The sequence below is a fragment of the Homarus americanus genome, unplaced genomic scaffold (genome assembly GCF_018991925.1).
Source record: "Homarus americanus isolate GMGI-L3 unplaced genomic scaffold, GMGI_Hamer_2.0 scaffold56241, whole genome shotgun sequence".
In the NCBI taxonomy this organism is placed as follows: domain Eukaryota; kingdom Metazoa; phylum Arthropoda; class Malacostraca; order Decapoda; family Nephropidae; genus Homarus; species Homarus americanus.
The window spans coordinates 2,866,939-2,887,079 of NW_024740202.1; the positions used below are offsets into that span (position 1 = coordinate 2,866,939).

A 20,141-nucleotide genomic window follows, 5' to 3' on the forward strand; every position below is an offset into this window, starting at 1 on the left:
TACAACGACAATATAGGTGTGAGTGACCGTGTCAGATGCCAAACAAAATGTGTGTATGTGTACGTGTGTGACCTCTGCTTCACTACACTTGTAACGTCCAACTTAAAGGTTAATTTAAGTAGATGTGTAAGTTGAGTTATTCAGATATATAAGTTATTTAAGTAAAGAGTTATTTAAGGAGTAGGTTAAGTATATGAAATTTAAGAAGAGATTTAAGTAGTCATTTAAGGAGGGACAATAATAATAATAATAATAATAATAATAATAATAATAATAAACCACACGACCAAAACGAAAAAAAAATGGCGGCCATAACTTTGAGTGCCTTAAATTAATCTCATTTCAGTATTTTCCTTTTAGGTGTGTATTCTCTCTCTTTCTTCTCAGCTTTCTTTTCTTGTCTGTGTGGCATATCTTGGATGTCTTTGTCTGTCCGTTTAACATCACGGTTATAATAAGTAACTTAATATTTTGTTTTCCTGATAGAAGCGTGTTTTCCCTTTCTCGGCCGTCTTAAACCGTCTTTGTTGACTTTTCAGTTTCATGGAACAACTTCAAGCTATAGTCACGGGTAATTTTGAATGCTATTATTAATGGTTTTAATATTATTTTAATTATTATGATTATTATTATTATTATTAGTAGTAGTAGTAGTAACGATGCCGTAAAACACGTTATATCCTTTAAGTTAAAACGGTTGTAGATGCACCGAGGCAATACAAGGAAAACCTCGTGATCACCTGAGAGAACAGATTACACACCACGAGTCCAGCGACTAAAACACGGTGCTTGATTCTTCACTTGGGCGTCATGTTTGCTTTGGCTACGACGCTTATCGCACTGTTCAGCACAACCCACCCAAAACAGGATCTGCCTTTGCGTTGTTAAATACCAGAGGAAACACTACCATCATTTACTGTCAATAACAAGGACATATTTCACTCCCCAGGCTCCTCAGCACATAATCACAAGTTATCTACGAGCAGACACAAATAACGCTGACTGTGCATGTATTATTCTGGTATGTTAAACTGTGTTGAATATTTTTGACGGTAGTAAATAATGTTATATGATCAATATGTGTGAGAATAAGACAGCGTTGTGACAGCATGACTTGACCAACACTGCTACTGTATATATGCAAGTACATTCAAGAGTCTAAACGTGTCCAGTACTGTACTTACCAACAATACTGACTGGCCGCCCGACTAGCTTGTGGTAAGTGAAGGACGGAATATAGATGTATATTTAGTAAAGCTGTCAATACAGGTTTAACAATGTACCTAGACAGTGCGGGTAATGTGTAAGTTTAATCATTGTCACTGATCCTGGTGTTAACTGACCCTTGGCACTAATCCTGATTTTAACTGACCCCTGGCACTAATCCTGGTGTTAGCTGACCCCTGGCACTAATCCTGGTGTTAACTGACCCTTGGCACTAATCCTGGTGTTAACTGACCCTTGGCACTAATCCTGATTTTAACTGACCCCTGGCACTAATCCTGGTGTTAGCTGACCCCTGGCACTAATCCTGGTGTTAACTGACCCTTGGCACTAATCCTGGTGTTAACTGACCCTTGGCACTAATCCTGGTGTTAACTGACCCTTGGCACTATTCCTCGACATAATTAACATTCATAGTCCACATGATATACACATTAACTTCATATTGGAAATTTAACATCTTAATACAATATAAAGTTCAAAGTTTAAACAGGAAAAAGGGTTATGAATTATTTGGTATTTTAGTCACGGTAAATAGTGATAGTGCTGATGGTTTAACACTAAGCCTGGACGTTATACTGTAGTTAAGAATACATTTCAAATAAATCTTTAATGTTTATTCTTTCTAGAGTATAGTATTACATATATTAGTTATTGTATTTATTGTTTACTCTGTTTATGTTTTATCATTATGTTTATGGAACAGATACGAGGTTATATTGTCATTACCTGAAGAGATATATTTAATGGCCGCGAGTCACTGTACAACTTTACACATTTAATCAGAAAAAAATACAGTAAAAATGAATTATGATTGTGAGAAGAATTATGACACGAGCAGAGGTCTCATTAAAGTGGTTTTTTTTTATAAATTAACTTCCTTATACATAAATATCAGAAAACAGATTCAATGGATCACCTGGAGATTAGCTACCCCAGTTTATTTCACCTGATAAACACCCTAACATTATACCTAAGCGGGTTAGTTAGCGTTAGATTATGTTATGTTGGGTTAGATTAACGTTAAATTATGTTATGTTAGGTTAGATTAACGTTAAATTAGGTTATGTTAGGTTAGATTAGCGTTAGATTATGTTATGTTGGGTTAGATTAGCGTTAGATTAGGTTATGTTAGGTAAGATTAGCGTTAGATTATGTTATGTTAGGTTAGATTAGCGTTAGATTATGTTATGTTAGGTTAGATTAGCGTTAGAGTATGTTATGTTAGGTTAGATTAGCGTTAGATTAGGTTATGTTAGGTTAGATTAGCGTTAGATTAGGTTATGTTAGGTTAGATTAGCGTTAGGTTATGTTAGGTTAGATTAGATTAGGTTAGGTTAGCGTTAGGGTATTTAATCACCAGGTGAAATTAATTAGCGTGCGTAATTTTCAGGTGAACTGATTTAATGAATGAGTCAAAACTGTTCTAGAAGCAAAGGAGCGTCATTCATTAGTTTACTCACTCCGCCTACCTGACCATCATACCAACGTTCCCACGGAGAGCTTTAGCTATGGTCGGATGGTTAATGGCGGTGTGTGGCAACTTCGGGTTTCCCCATCATCATTGCACACACACATACTTCGTCATCCACCCTGGGGGGAGTGTGTGTCACTTCCTGTGCCACTACCGTGCTTCCTCCTGGCTACTAGTAATTAGAGTTTATTGTACGTGTTACTTGTTGGTGGTTTAGAAGAGTTCAAATCTGTTTCCTGTCTCCTTGAATGTTTACACTTTTCCTCGTTCGCTCATATTTACGTTATAATTTTTTGTTTTTGTTTTGTACGGTTCCCTGGTTTAAGTTACTCCATTTTCTTTTAAGTCATTTTTACATCCTGTGTGTTCTGTGCAGTGTGTGCGTGACTTACACCTGATGGTCTTGGTAAATGTATTTTAAGTGCATGACTTTATCATTTCTAATGCACGCATTCGGTGTCCTTGATAGAACTGCTTTAAACTGCATGACTTCCCAATTTTGGTTTTAACTAAACTCATCTATAATGTTTTAGTATGACGTCAGTTTATTATCTTGTTGTTGCTGGTACTATCTATGAGGTCGGGTGTGATAAGGAGAGCTTTGTATGTTCTTTTTACTTTGTTTTTAGACACCTAAGGTTAAGCTGTCCTTCACCCACAGCTGTACCGGATGCCAGGGTATTTAGATCTGACTAACACCGCCCTTGTTTTCTGTATGTGTGTTTGTACTTGGTAATGTATTTAAATATATACAGTATATATCCCAGCATATATGATAATACTTTGTCTTATGGGAAGTTATGATAATAGGCAATAAGTAAAAAACGTGGGAAATAGAGCTATTATATAAGAGAGCCGGAACTTGCTCATCAGAAATTCCCATTCATTGTGACCTTAGTATAGGAAACTGTGTGTTTGTGGGGAACTCATTCCTTTACATCAGTCAGCTGGCGGGCTTTCCTGATTATTATTATTATTATTATTACACATTGAAGAGTACGAAAACTTAAACGATTACCATAACAAGTCATTAAATACTATTAATTTATTCGATAACACCCTATTAAGTACGATAATTTAACCGCTTAAGTACGATAAGTTGACCCCTCGAGTACGATAACTACGATAAGTTAACCCTTGAGTACGATAAGTTAACCCCCTCGAGTAAGATAAGTTAACCCCTTGAGTACGATAACTTTTACCCCATTAGTGAGCAGTGCCTGATTTAGACCTGTGGAGGCTCGTGGGCAGTCCTCTTTGTGGAGGCCCCCCTCATTATAACTACCCAAGAGGGTGGGGACTTCACGAATCATGGGCGACGCAAGTCTCTTTAACCGACAGACACATGACAACCGATGTGTAGATACGACCCAACTGTCAACAAACACAGGGCCCTGATGGCATTCGTAATGGAAGTGATAATGAAAAAAAAAATATATTTTTTTTTAATCTCAATTTCGTTATTCCATGTAGTTCATTTTTAATCAATATATGTTTGTGGAATTCTAAATATATTATTAGCAACACAAACAATAGCATTCATTAAAAATATACGGTTCAGAGGAAAACCAGGTATTCATGAATTTCAAGGAGTGGCTAGCCTAATTTCCATCACGCTTCTTGCTGAACATAGTTTTACGTGATGGAATAGATAAACATGAATTTTAAAGAATGAAAATAAAAATAATCCAAATGAATAAACAAATAAATAAAATACTGTAATATGTGGAGGCCCCCAGATTGTGGAGGCCCCTGGACAGCTGCCCACTTTGCCCACTCCTGAATCCGGCCCTGTTAGTGAGATAGTTTCATTAAGTACGATAATTTAACCCACTGAGAAAGATAGTGTTGGAACTCCATAATTATGAAGACATTTTAGAGTTTGATGTTGTAAATGAGAAAGAGGTGTAGTAAGTGTTTCCAGGGGCGAGGTGTAGATGTGAAGGAAAACTGTGATGATGATGTAACACTTTGGAACGATCAGTAAACGTCAGCTGGGTTATTTACTGAATGGAATAATCGTTAACCAAACTTGATCAGTCTCTGGAACAAAAACTGTGTGGTTTATTTCACATGTTTTACGAATTATTATTATTATTATTACGTTATTATTATTATTAGTAGTAGTAGTAATACTTTATTATTATTATTAATATTAATAGTAGTAGTGGTAGTAGTATTATGTTATTTATTATTATTATTATTAGTAGTAGTAGTAGTAGTATTACGTTATTTATTATTATTATTATTATTATTATTATTATTATTATTATTATTATTATTATTTCCCAAGGGGGGATTGTACTCATTAGTTGCACCTTTTGTTTGTTGTTTTGTTTGTCAGGATAAATCCCAAACATTTTATGATCTAAGAAGCTGAACTTGTGACACAAAATGACCAAGTGTTGTGGATCTTTTTTCTTTGACTCATTTTGTTCATAGTTTATAGAAGTACATTGTTCATGGTCGGCTGCTGTGGCACTCCTGTTAGCTGTTGAGACTCGTGCCAGCTATTGGGAGACTCGTGTCAGCTGTTGGGAGACTCAGGCGTGTCAAGGAACTTATGGTGGTGACAAGAATGTCTTCTGTCAGGCGAAAAGGATAGTGGATGGGAGGCAGTAGGGTGGAGGGTGAGAGGGTGGAGGGTGAGAGGCAGCAGGGTGGGAGGGTGGAGGGTGAGAGGAAACAGGATGGGAGGCAGTAGGGTGCTGGGTGGGAGGCAACAGGGTGGACGGCGATGTATCAGGAACTAACCTTATACCTGTACTCACCTTGGTCTACGAGGTTACAGGCCGGCCTCCTCTGTATCTTTGGATGTTACAGGCCGGCCTCCTCTGTACGCTGTACCTCTATTAGTACAGGCCGGGAGGGGGTTGTACAATTCCTAGTCTATATAGTACTCGAACTGCCCCCCTCCGTCTCCTACAGGCTGACAAATCTGTTACAATAATCATCAGAGGCCGCGGGTTATGGGGGAATCCCCTGGCAGGACGCGCTGGTCCACGAGGGTTTAGCAGACCACCGCTGATTTTCGTCATAATTCGTACATCTTCGCCTGTTAACTCTTTAAGTGTCGTGTTACACTTAGGTATTTTGTTCTCGCTAACTCCAGATGATTTTATTCTGCCAAGACAAACCCCTGTCACTCACTGGCTAAAACTATCTTGATTAAGTAGGTTTGTTGCTGCGTCATCTACATATCTTGCGTGAGAAGCACGCATGTTGCAGCTGATATTGTACTGCAGTGTGACTACTGAACCACCCATAACAATTTAAACCCTTACAACGAAAAGATAAACTTTCACAAGCCTCAAAGGTATTTAATTAACATTTATGCCCATGGACCAATTACAGCTTATTGTTATAGTCCATAATTACCGAAAGACCGTGTTATATTTAGTGGACAGCCCGTGTTATATAATAGTTATAGTCGTGTATCTTGTGAGCGACCAGGGTAAAAATGGTTGTTGTGCTGGGGGGAGGGAGGGAATAGGGTCGTGTCGGTGGTGGGGGGGGGTGAGGGCTGGCGCGGTGTGTGGGTCAGCCTAACTGCGGTGCGGCAGACACAGACATTCAGCTGGTGGCAGTGTGATGGGGAGGTGGTGAGCGTATTTGTTCCTTAGCTACTTTCACTCTATCTCGACTACCCTCTCATCAAGGGGGTCTTTCGTTTCTCCGTCAGCATTGGATTTGTGGTTCCTCCTCGCTTTTAACCACGACCGGAGTAGTGGGTTTCTACGCCATCTAAAGAAGCAGCAAGGATAATGATACCGTGATCACAACAACCTCACTACGCTACATTGTAACAACTCTCGAACCACCACCACCAACGGGAGCTTATTGACCGTTTACCTGAACCAACACCCACAGCCAGGTGCTATATCTGACCTTCACTCACCTCACAGGTAAAGTCTACCATCCTTTAAAGTTGTTAAGTTTATAGAGATTCCTGTGTTGGCAGTGGTAATGTCGGGGTCGCCATGCGAGTTTGATATTGTAGGGCCTCTTTGTTTACTTTCCTCCCTTGTTCAGGTTCCGGCCGATGCCTCCACCTATTCGTTTCATTTTCATAAATGTTTTCGCTGCCAGCTGCTGTTGAGGTCAGGGCAGCGCTGCACGAGGTTTTAGGAAGTAGTCGAGTGGATTATTTCTTGCCTCCGTGGTCTTGGTATGAGAAAAGTATTAATTTTCACAAAGATTTAATGTATATTTTGTATCACAGGGAAGTTTAGGAACAATGGCCGATTTGATGAAGTATGCAGCAGGCAGGTAGGTTGACCTTGGCAACGGAAAAATATAAACCCTGACGTGTCTGGTAATACAAAACTAGTGAGCGAGAAACTGTTGTAGCAGCATTCGGTAGGTGGACTCAATATTGTTCAGGGATAAATTTTGGAAATTCATCAAAGCGCCGAATACCTTAGACATGCCAATTGGTTTACTTACCGTTTTCCAGGTCAGATTCATTTACTTTTTCGTACATCTGATACAATCTATAAACTACGCGTTCATAAAGTAAGAGCGGTCGTGTTGCTAACCTTTACGGTGTATAGTTAGGTAGAGCAGCTGTGATCCTTACTGCATGACGCCTTAATATGACCGTGACTCCCATGATAAAAAGCAATACACAATAATGTGTACTATGTGGGGGGGGGGGGGTCGATTTTCTTCCCACATTTCGTCACAACAAACCCTCCATAACATCTTTTCCGCTCCACCGGACCTGTCCTGCGCTTAATCTAGAAGACCTTGATGGGTTGACCCCTAAGACCAAGCTATCCCGCCAACATGTCCTGCTTGGGTATTGTAATAGCTCATAGGAGCGATTTTGGTTTGTGCAGGACAATAAGACCCTTGTCGTTGACGCGATGAGTATAATTCGGTCAAAACCTGTTGAATACAATTCACATATAACAACTGCTGGTACATCAGGACACAGTTTGAATAATGCCATCAATATACAGTATACTTATTAAAGTTATTTAGAGTTCTCAGAGGATTCAACAGATATTGGCTGACTAGAATCCCTCAGTCACAGCTGCTACCAGCTCCATCTCCCTTAGTAACGTGTGGCCGACGTGCCCATTTAACACCTCCAAAGTTCGTTGTCAACACTGTCTCCTCTCGCCCTTTCTCTCTCTCGTCTAGTTATCTTACTATGGCTATCCCTCTTTTCTTCTAGATTATTTTACTGTGGCGGTAACATTTATAAATTTTATTTGTCAAAATATACAAAATGATAGTTATTTCGACGACGTACATTAACTGATCAACGGCGACCAGTATTCTTAACCGGACCAGACAAAACTTGTTAAATATTTCGCTTTGATTTTGTCTGTTAATTTATGGTAATGGTTTATTTAAGAACATAGAACATAATTAGGAGTCTGCAATAGGCCGGTTGGCCTGTGCATGGCAGCTCCTGTCGAGAGTTACTACCACTCTCTACCATCCATGAATCTATCCAGCCTCCTTTTGAAACTTTCCAGCGTTCCAGTACTTACTACAAAGTTGCTAAGCTTGTTCCACTCGTCCACCACCCTATTTGTGAACCAGTTCCTTCCTATCTTCCTCCTAAACCTAAACTTATCCAACTTGAATCCGTTGCTATGAGTCCTGTCCTGCTCGGATATTATAAGAACTTTATCTATATCCCCTTTATTGATACCTTTCACCCACTTGAATACTTCTATCATATCCCCCCGCACTCTTCGTCTTTATAGGGAATGGTGGTCTTACTGAAAACCACAGTATATACGATTATTACACGCCATGTTAACAATTGAAAGAGCACATTATTACGCCACATTCATAACAGTTAACGATACTTGAAGGTATCTTACTCAAACAAATCTTTTTTTTTATCTACACTACATAAACAAGAATCTCCAGCACCATGTATTTCAACCCCCTTACCGGATCTAGGGAAATCTTACACTACCTACTGCACGAAGGGGAGCGCGGTCATTCCCAAACACATGCCCCCTCAAGAAAAGACTTCTTAGTGTCTGCAGTAATGTGAAGTTCAGTGACGTCAGACCCATGGCGGCATTGTTTATACAAGAGATTCATAGTTATTACCTGGAAGTGCGCGCCACAATACGGTCTGGTGGAGGTAGCTTGTGTGCGGGGTGGGAATTTTCAGCTGTCATGGGTTGGTGTTAATAGGGTCTTGAGGTCGCAAGTTGTTTGTGTTTTAGTTATTGGATATCTTTAACCCCCTCCCCCCCCCCTCCCGTCTGAACGGTTAAGAGTTACTACTTATGATGGTGATAATTTAACCTCTACAAATTGTAAATATTAGGTTAGCTCGAGTGTAGATTAAGTTAACACTTGATTCCGATTTAATTAGGTCATACCCTTGTGGAAGTCAGGTCGGGTCGTGTCGGGTCAGGTCATGTTGGGGATTTGTGAGTATCCAGCCGACCCGTGAAGACATGGGAGGGGAGGGGGGGGAAGGTTGACTGACTGCATGAGGTTTGGTCACTTCGTAATGTTGTTATCCCTGGCATAAGTGGGTTTTTGTTCATGATGAAATTGTATCATTTTTTAATCTATTCTTAAGGCTAAGGTGTGGAGCTGAGAGTTTTGTGTTGGGTTTGGTTTAGCTTGGGGTTGGGTTAGGTTTAGTGTGGGGTTGGGTTTAGTGTGGGGTTGGGTTTGGTTTAGCTTGGGGTTGGGTTTGGTTTAGCTTGGGGTTGGGTTAGGTTTAGTGTGGGGTTGGGTTAGGTTTAGTGTGGGGTTGGGTTAGGTTTAGTGTGGGGTTGGGTTAGGTTTAGTGTGGGGTTGGGTTAGGCTTAGTGTGGGGTTAGGTTGAGATAGGTTTCGCTGTTTACTTTGTGGTGTGGACAGATTGGCAGCGGCACTACACTGTTGCCTCTCCCCCTCCCGTTGCTGGTTGCTGTGTGTCGGAAAGACGGAAAACCCCAGTAGTGTGTGTGTTGTGACGTCACCCAGGAAGACCTCCCGGCGGCCCATAACTGGTTCTTGCCTTTGACATAAACATTCTTCACGCTGGCTGGCTGGGAGGGAAGGAGGGAGGACGGAAAGAAGAAAAAAGGGAGAGGAGAAAGAGGGGGTAGGGGGGGAGCAGTCAACAATCACCCTTTTCGTCAACACAATCACCCTTTCCGTACACTTGACCTCAACTGACCTGGTCAATTGTCCTTTGTGGTGGAAAGAGCCAATACTGAAGCCATTTATCTCTACGGGGGGAGGAGGGGGTTCATGGTTCGTTATCTTGACAAGGGGTTCAGTTAGGAGGTTCGGTAGTGTTGTGGACGTAGGTTTGGGGAGGAAATACTGCCAGTGTAGAGAGGTAACAAGACCTTTCTGTGACCCCAATTTAGTCTTCTCGTACAACAGAATCAGTTTCAGGTTTATAGCGAGCGTCCCTTTGTTTGTCAAGTGTAACTAAATATTTCCATCAATTAATAAAAAAATTTGTATTAAATTAATTTGTGATTAGCGATAAAAATGTTTTCTTTTATAAGGTTGAGATACAAAATCATGTAGACAATAAAAAGAAAATCGTGTCTTTTTTATTTTTTAGGTTAAATTATCATATTGAAGTTAGTTTTAGTGGTGTTGAATATGTAATGTGTACCAACCTAGTTAACTGGGAATTAACCAGCGTAACTACTGTTCACACACTTTGACAAACCTTTTAGATTAGCCTCCAGCTTATTTCACCTAACGATTAAACCCCCTAACTACCTGGGGTTTGTAATCTTCAGATGGTCCAGAATACCAACATAATCGTACACAAATTAAACCTAACCTTACCTGGTCACTCAACACGGAAATAGAGACACGCAAGACACAGATTTTAGTGGTTAGTGTTCTACCTCAGTGTACAAAGACATTATTGTAAGGCTGATTTTTGTACCAGTTTAGGAGAGATGACCCTAATGTGTTGATCTTTTGAGAAGCGACATGTGCCATTTTTTAACCGAGGATGAGTTACCGATTGTGGTGTGATTGTGTTAGCAGTTTTGAATTGTTTTCCGATTTGATAATTTAAACATTTATTTTATTAAAGCCAAGAGTGAAACGGAAGCCTTGAATTATAGTATATCAGAATGTTTAATAATTTTGTTTATTTCCACCTAAAAAAAAACATTTTAAAAATATTAAAATTTCGCTCAAAAATGTAAGTAGTTGCTTAGGAACAATCAACCAATCCGCTTTGACGAGAGAACACAAGTGGGCTGAGCTTCATTTATTTTGTTTTTGTACGAGGGGAAATAATAGTTAGTGTTGCGCAAGAGGTGGTGAGGAGAGGGTGGTTACCATATATCGCACTGGAGGATGGTTGAAGGTTAGGTATGGGGGGTTGTATGCTGCGTAAGGTGGTTTTGGCAGATGGCGCTCATGATCTCGGCTTATACATTTTTTTATTCTATGGAGACGTTTTAAAATCTTCTAGCTTCCTCTTGACATCATCAGTTAGTGTGCTGTAGTGTAGGATGAAAGCCTCGATAACTAGTGCGGGTTGCTGGAATAGTTCAAACACAGGGTGGCGATTCTTCAGGTGAACCCATATCGCTTTTTCAGAACTTCAAGTCAAGACTGAGGTAAAGTTCTTATAATATCCGAGCAGGATAGGACTCGGAGCAACGGATTTAAGTTGGATAAGTTTAGGTTTAGGAGGGAGATAGGAACTGGTTCACAAATAGGGTGGTGGACGAGTGGAACAAGCTTAGCAACTTTGTAGTAAGTGCGGGAACGCTGGAAAGTTTCAAAAGGAGGCTGGATAGATTCATGGATGATAGTGGTAGTAACTCTCGACAGGAGCTGCCATGCACAGGCCATTGCCAACCGGCCTATTGCAGACTCCTTATTTTCTTATGTGACTTATTATTTTCTTACCTAGTATATACAGCGGTCAACAGTGTTAGTATCTCAATGACGAGACCTTTACTGGTGCAGTGAAAGCTGACTGTGTGTCATCGGGGATTATTTTGAGCACTTCTTTATTTTGCCAATTTGTTATACAAGTCTTGTCTGTCTGTCTGTATTTGTCTCTATCCATGTCTGTTTATTATTTATTTATCTCTCTCTCTCTCTCTCTCTCTCTCTGTGTGTGTTTCTATACACACACTGAAGGTTGACCACACGGGAATCCCCAAGTTTACACTCGCGCTGAAGCCTGAGGTGTGCGTGTGTATTTGTTAATATGTAACTTTCACACACATAAACGCACACACTTTCAAGGCTCCAATATGTCAGGTGTTGGTGAAATCGTCTTTGTCGTAGCTGTCAGCTGATGCGTCACACTGTGGTCGTACGTCTGGCAGCGTGACTCCCCCGTACGATACTGAATCTAATCGCGTTAGAGGTGATCCGATCTCTTCATAGACCAGCTGAACTATTGAAATTATTGACTGACAGACTGTTGTTGTCTGTATCTCGTGTGTGTTTATACCCGTCCGTGTGTTCCTCTCACATTTGCACGTCACATTACTAACTAAACCAAAATATTAAGCGTTTACATTATATATGCTATTGACGTAAGTAGGTGAGGGAGTTTCTCTTTTAGGTTGGAGAAAAAATTGAATCGCTTGAAGAGGAGACATCTCAGTTTATTACACCTGGTGATTAAACATATTAACCTTACCTGGGGGTGAGGTTAGGTTAGGTTAAGTTAAGATAGATTAGGTCGTGTTAAGATAGGTTAGCATGAAGTGGTTAATAATGAGGTGAAATAAGCTGGTTACGATAGGCTTGACGAACACGGCTCACTCCTGCCGGTGCTGTGTCAGGTAAACCGCGGGAAAACGTACACACAAAAAGATCAAGTTAACCTTTGTGTGCGCCAAGATCTGCAGCTGTGTGTGTTTTTCAGGGCTCGGAGTGAAAACTTGTACAACTTATATTTTTTTTTAGTCGTCATCCCTTTTATTATTATTATTTTAAGTTTTCTGTTCGTGTAATTCTTCTTGGTGGCCGCACGATTTTCCACCATGTTGAATTATTGTTTAGAAATGTGTGTGTGTGTTGTACAGGTGTTAGTGTGGAAAGGTCATAGGCGGGGACATATATTTGTGTTTTGCAGGTGTGTGTGGGGTGGGGGTGTCGCCAATAGTCTGCTTTGATTGACCTGTTGTGCAGTATATTACAGTAGGTAGACGAGCTAGTGACCTTTCTTGACTCACCACAACAAGGGAAGCTCTCTCACTAGGCCCTTGGGGGATATAGTTAGTGGCTCAACTGTGTATTTATAATGACCTTGGAAGCAGTTAGGGTAGATCGTCTCAAGGTGAAGTTGACGTCATACCTGTTGTCTTGTGGGTGTGACAGCAGGGGTACCAGTAGTATACCAACTGTATTGTGTATCCTGCTGTAGAGGGCCACACAATCGGGGAGGGAGGGGGGGGGGCACACGTGACTGCCGACTCTCCCAGTCATGCATGAAGGCTGAATGACCAGCGAATAAGTGAGCTTCAAAATTAATTGTTTTTATCTTGTATCATGATGTAAAACTCTCGAGTATTTTGTCTCTCTCTCTCTCTCTCTCTCTCTCTCTCGATGAGTTGGAAGGCGTTTATTGATGTTTAGATCGCCAGAAGATTAGACACCCCAGCTTATTTCACTGTGGTGGTAATAGAGGAGGAGCGTGATAGCTACCTTCGTTATAAACAGGATGTCGTATCTCTTTGGTGTCGAAACGTACATGTGTGTGTGTGTGTTTCTGTGTATTTTTATATCCTGTACTCATTTACCTTAATGTATATTTAAACACGTACAGTACATGGAAAATACATACAGGTGGAAGACATACATGAACACACACAGATACATGTATTGGTTTCACTGTGTACTGTTGGTGTTGTGTACACTCCTGTAAACAATGTATATGGAGGTGTTGTATTTTGTTTACAGTCGCCCACAAAAGTCCTGTCGCCTCTCCTTGTGAACCACGAACCCCAAGATTCAGACAGGTAAATCCGAATCTTTTAAGGACAATAATGAATCCGTGTCTTCGGGTTCACGGGTCTGAATCTTGGGGTTCGTGGTGCACAAGGAGAGGCGACAGGTAATTGTGGGTAACTTCACCTGTGTGGTTGTGTTTATGTACTGTACTACAATGTACTACAGGGTACTGGGGTATACTATTATCGTTTATGAAGAAGCTAAAATATATTCAAGTACGGACGGAGACTTTTGTGTACTGTATTGTAATATAATGTACTAATACTACTTCTTACTTATTTTACCATGTTCTTTATTACTAGGTACTTGTATTTCCTTTGTGTATGATAGGTGTATAGTCTTTGAGTTAGTATAAGTTGTGCAAGTTATGTATACAGAGATGTGTGTAGTGCAACTGTGTGGTAGCTTGTGTTTAGGTTTCTCGTTTTATCCCCATCAGCAATAATGTTAAGTCCTCGTGCTCAATGAGTTAAAGTTATCGTTCTCGGTTTATATTATCGTACTGAAGGGTGTTGATCGTTTTACTTAGGGGTTTAAGTCATTGTAATCAAGGGTGTTAGTCATACCCAAGGGATTACAAATATGAACGAGGAACTAACTTGTGCCATGTATTTCTCTACAGAATGGAGGGACCAAGAAGGCAGGCAGTGTTGGTGATGGCGACGGTGGCAGTGCTCATCAACACCCCAGTCTGTATGGGCCAAGTCAATCACTGCTTCCCCGGCGAGGAATTACAAGTAGCGCCTACAAACTTCGCCCGCAATGTTGAAAACTTCGGCCTCGACTTCTTCAGGCAGTTGACCTTGGCCAATCCGGGATCGAGTTTGTTCTTGTCCCCTTACAGCGTGTGGAGTGCCCTCACCCTGGCATATTTCGGCTCTAAAGGAAACACCAAGGCACAGTTTGATCGCGTCATGGGCACAGATACCAAGACTGGCACTTACTTTGGCTGGGGGACCCTTAAGCTACTGTGAGTTTCTGTAGGGTTTTAATAGTTGTCAATAGTGGTAGTAGCAGTAATGGTGATAGCTGTGATAGTAGTACCTGTAGTTGACCGACATATTATAATGATAGTGATAATAGCTGTACTACTAATACTGTAGCAGTAGTAATGATAGTAGCTATGGTGATATTAGAGAGGAGGTCCTGGACAAGATGGGTTCGATAACTAAATTTTTTATAAGATCTCAAGAATCCCTAACTTCCCCCTTACACCCTCCCCTTCCGGCAGGCTGGAGTCTGACCCCACAGGAGTCAATGGTGCACGGTTCAAGAGTTCCAACGTGGCCTACTTCTCCGACCAGCTGCAATTGGACGCTTGCCTGAAAAACATCATCACTGACCTCCGCCAGATTGACTTCACCAACCCCCAGGCTGCACGAAGCCTCATCAATGGGGAAGTGAACAGGACAACTGAAGGCAGGATCCCCGAGTTGATAGATCAGCTCTCCAGAGACACGCGTTTTGCCCTGGTCAATGCCGTCTTCTTCAGGGGACTCTGGGCGAAGGCCTTCAGACCCGAGCTGACCCGCGAACAGGACTTCCTTGTGCCGCCTGGGGTTTCAGACGGGAGGGTACAGATGATGGTGGCTCTCAACGAAACTTTCAACTATGGTAAAAAAAAAATAAATAAAATTATCACTCTTGGGCATTATGGTCCCTACCATCATGCCATTAGGAGCTAGTTAATAGTGTACAGGTGTTAAGGCTTCCTTCCTTCCTTCCTTCATGTCGTACTTATTGATGTTCTTGGCAAATAACTTTTTTTTCAATGTTTATAATCATTTGTCCCACGAGTAAAATAAGGTCTCCTCCCACAAGTATAATAATTTGTTCAGCGACTCCAGTAGCTGCCTTCATCTGAGTACTGTACATTGACTTTTTCCTTGTGTATGGAAACAATGTCCTTTATGTACCTTTATTCCCAAAGTATGATACTGTACCTTGTTTACCTGAGGACAGTAGCTTTATAGTTTGAGTACAATAACTTCTTAACCAGAGTACAGTAACTTTATCTTTTGAGTATGATAACCATTCCCATCTTCTCCATTGTATGAGCTAACGCAGAATATGTACTTGGAATACCTTTGTTGTTGGAGCATTAATGCTGTTCATTATAACATTAACCTTTTTGAAGAATATATTTTCTCTTCGTATACAATAAGTGGTCTTTATCGATAGATCTTTGTCCCGCAAGATATAGGAATTTCATTATCAATGAAAACCTATTAACTTGGCTCTGCTCACTTAGTGTCCCTAATATTAAATACATTCATAGTTTGATTACTTACCAAGTGAGTTCTGATGCTGTGTAAATCAATTTTTTGCCGTTTTTCTTTTATAACGATTGAATTTTAAATCTGAAAAAAAATTAGAAGTCAACGACCAAGAAATTTTGCCATATTAACACCACAAACTTAATAACCAGCAATTGGTCTAATTCTTCCTGTGCAGTCAATCAACCACCCAATATAGGTCATTCATACACAATCTCATGTTTTTACTTGATTGTGTAAACTCCTCCTTCCCCCCCCCTCCCCCCCCTACATAACACAACATATTCGCTAAAATGTTTACCACTACCCTTAGGAGAATCGACTGTCTTGGACGCGCGCGTCTTGGAGCTCCCTTACCGTAACTCCAGCTTCTCTATGTTCGTATTCTTGCCCAAGACCTTCAGTACTGCCTCCATCCTCGACAACCTCAACTCCCAGTCCTTCAGTGAGGTGTACTCATCCATGATTTTCAGGACGGTCAACATTGTTGGCTTACCAAAGTTCAAATTGAATTCCAAGCTTGAGACAGAACTCATAAGTGTGAGTATTACCTTGAAGAATATACTAGTCTTGAATTTGCTGAAGTTGGGGATTTAATTTGGAGATTATAGTTAATATTTGAAATGAGGTGAAGTGTGTAGAGGTAGTTGTATGGCTTTAGAATAAGCTGAAGTGTCCGAATATTATTTTCATAAGTGACTGGAATGAGTAGAAATAAACTGAAATTTTTGAGTATTTACACTTTATTATGGTCATACAGAATTGTTAGGTATTTATTAGTTCCATAGAGAATCCTACAAACCTGATGAGGGGGGATCGGTGGTAGAAGCGGTACCGTTCTTGCCTCACAAGCGAGATGTACCGGGTTCGATTCCCGGGCCGGTGGAAGTTGTTTGGACTTACTTCCTAACCCCCATTAGTCCCTGTTCACCTAGCAGTAAAGTAGGTACCTGGTGTAAGTCAAAAGTTGCGAATTCATATTCAGGGACAAGTTGTTGGAGCTTCCAATAACTTGAGGACATAAACCACTGACTCTTCAGGCTTCTAAGCCCTTATCTCATGAGACAAAGGCAAGCATGAACTTAGCATGCTTCCCTGTTGGGCGCTGTAAACGCTTCTGCGCTTCACCTTACACAATGATGTAGGGGAGTGCCCAATAAAAAAAAAACTGATAAGATCCCCATCTGCTGATCATACAGTATTAGTGGAGGGTCCCTTTTTTCTATGTATCTAACTTGGTTTGACATACTGTATAATCTATCCATCTGAAAACCCATCACCATATGAGAAGTTATATTGCTGATGGGTTGTCATACTATTCTTCTTCAAACATGTCGGTCATTGTCAAGTGTTAAATCCCTTCTGAAATCACTTGTCTGGCTGCCAATTTTCTTATTGTAATTTGTAGCTTACAGGACTTAACCCTACAACAAGTGGCATGTTAATCCTTTTATAAAATGCCAGTTTAAAAACAAAGATGTTATATCCTAACTGCATGGGGGATTACCACTGGTGTCTCATACTCCCAGAGCCAACACCCTATGACCAGTTCAGGATCGCTCTAATTTCAAACTAAGTTTAGACTTTCCCAAAAATGTTAGTGGCACATGACATAATGTGGTCAGGCATTTTACAAATATCGTATAATAAAATATATGGTTTTGTGCAATCATTTTATCTAGTTATTATTTAAAAGATTATTTAACATGACAGTATGACACCTGCTGTAGCTACTAATAGACTTATTTTATCTATATTTTTGTGGTTTTTAGAGATTGAGGCAGTAATGTTGTATTACAAAATATTCTACTTCTGCAGACAATATCTAGGATGGGCATCAGTGATGTGTTTGATCCTACCAGAGCTGACCTGACGGATTTCACAAGGTTGGCAAACCTGTTCATCGACAAAGCCATACACCAGGCCACTGTGGAGGTCACTGAGGAAGGCACCGTCGCTGCCGCTGCTACAGGTCTGTAACAACAACAACTTGGTGATGTACATGTTGTTGAAGTTTATCATTTGGAAAGATAAATAAGTTAACAAGATCTGAGAAGAAAAAGATAATTTATAAAGTGAAATTTTTTGTGCAGAACTTTTGTTCAGAGAAGGGCAAAAAATAGAAATATGTCAGAAGTATTACTGTACTGTATCTGGGCAGGTGGCAGGTATCCTCTAATTCAGGGGTTCTTAACCTGGGGTCCATGGATGGGCATCGCGGTCCATGAAGGTCAGATAAAAATTTAACATTTATATTCAAGCCAAACAACAACCTTCTCATTGAAATGAACTTTTGAGCAGAATTAAAGTTTTGTTTTGTTTAATTTGCACACGATGATTGCATTTCATTTTTGTATGGAGTGGCCATTAATTTTTGCATAAAAAGTGTGAAACATAATTAAGATTGTTTACTTTATTCATAATTTGTGTAGGTCATACACTGTATGAGGCAATGAATTTTCAATAAAATAAAGTATATTCATTGCATGCAAAGTTGTTTATGTGCATTTTTCTAGGGAGGGGGTCCATAGCTTTCACCAGATTCCCAAAGGGGTCTGTGCCTCAAAAAAAGGTTAAGAACCACTGCTCTAATTGGTCATTTTACAGGCAGTACTTTAAAGTAGTTTTACATATCCCTTACCAGTGCTGTATTATCATTTTGTGTGCAGTTGTAGTTCCTTCTTTTGTATGGAATTTATTTGTTGTGCAGATACAAGTTTATTACATTCAAGGATTATATGAAAATTAGACAACCACAATTTGTTTCACTTGAAGAATAGACATCCCAGCTTACTTCACCTGAAGATAAACCACCCTAGCACACCTAACCTAGCCCAGAGAGGAGGTTAGTGTGGTTTGTTTTCATAAGAAATAGTTTGGGGCCTCTAATCTTAAGGTGACGTAAACTGGGGTGTTTAAGCTTGGGTCTGAACTTCAGGTAAAATAAACAGGCATGTCTGATGTTTAGCTGGTCCCTTATTAAAAAGCGTCCTGAAATATTTGTAAAATATTCATTAGATGTGTTAATAAGATTATTTTTGTTTCTTTGCAGTATTCATCAACACGCGTTTTGGGGGACCTGGACCTATCCAGGACTTTGTGGTTAACCGACCCTTTGTGTTTACCATCACTGATAAGGCCAGTGCCATCACCCTCTTCGCTGGCCATGTTGTCAGATCCATTGACCTCGAGAAAATTGTTTAAATGACACACACACACACACACACACACACACACCCAAAGACTGAACATAAGAATAAAATTTATACAGAATTATAGAAAAGAAAACAAGACTGAGGTACTTAGTTTGTTTGGTCTGTGTAACAGTCACCATCTGTGTAGTTAAAGAAATTGAGGTAGAGAGGGTTTTGCTGCTGTGACAGACATGAGAGAAGAAAGTAAAAACTAAAAAGACAAACATGAGATGGAGAGAGGAAGAGATCGATAGAGATGGATGGGAATTGTGTTTACCAGTGAAAGATAATTATGGTATTTTTAAGTGAAGGAAGAAAAAAAAGGCAATAATTATGTTTTTTAAGTGAAAGGGAGAGAAAAAATAGTTAATAATGGTGTTTGTAAGTGAAGGAAGGAAGGATAGACTAGCTAGGCCCACACATTATCTGTTACCTCTGACCAGAACAGAACACTACCTATTTTCTTCCCTAAAACTGCTATATATATTTTTTAACACTGTAAGGAATGAAATCCATATCATGTATTATTTGTATTAACGTCAAAACATTCAAGTACTGTACCCTGTTTTGTAAAAAAATAAGACTTGCTGTATTGCCATAATTTTAAGTTGTTTTTAGCGGTTATTTTTCCGTTTGCCAAATAAAATAATAAAATGTTTTGTGCTTTTTATATTTTTATACATATTTACACACTATATATATATATATATGCGCACCTATACCCATAGGTCTCCTATGGACATACACATGACAGTCTGTGCCACTCATCCATTACAATACACAGGTTGTAACATGCATCCACATTAATACATTAAGACCTGTATACTGTCTATTTAAAGGTTACAATAGTAGTTATCTGTACTTGTAAATTGACACCGTTTATTAATGTTCTCCAACACCTAGCATTATTTATGGCACCTTTTGCCGTTGGTACTGATAGACAACACATGCAAGTACATCCCAGAGCACCAAGCGAGTTGTTCAACGAGCTTGGCGAGTCCCTGAGGATCCTGTTCTGTAAATGCCTTGATGAACAAA

The 20,141-nt window shown here is 40.0% G+C and overlaps 1 protein-coding gene across 1 annotated transcript in view; it reads left to right on the top strand.

Annotated features, from left to right (window-relative positions):
- LOC121875243 overlaps positions 1 to 19,760 on the top strand; it is a 42,873-nt gene extending 23,113 nt beyond the window's left edge. The window contains exons 8-13 of the mRNA XM_042379703.1: positions 6,467 to 6,603; positions 14,256 to 14,603; positions 14,865 to 15,247; positions 16,223 to 16,449; positions 17,728 to 17,881; positions 18,962 to 19,760. Of these exons, the coding sequence (XP_042235637.1) occupies positions 6,467 to 6,603; positions 14,256 to 14,603; positions 14,865 to 15,247; positions 16,223 to 16,449; positions 17,728 to 17,881; positions 18,962 to 19,113 (1,401 nt within the window). The 3' untranslated portion in view covers positions 19,114 to 19,760. The remainder of the gene's footprint in view (positions 1 to 6,466; positions 6,604 to 14,255; positions 14,604 to 14,864; positions 15,248 to 16,222; positions 16,450 to 17,727; positions 17,882 to 18,961) is intronic.
- The last annotated feature ends 381 nt before the right edge of the window (positions 19,761 to 20,141 follow it).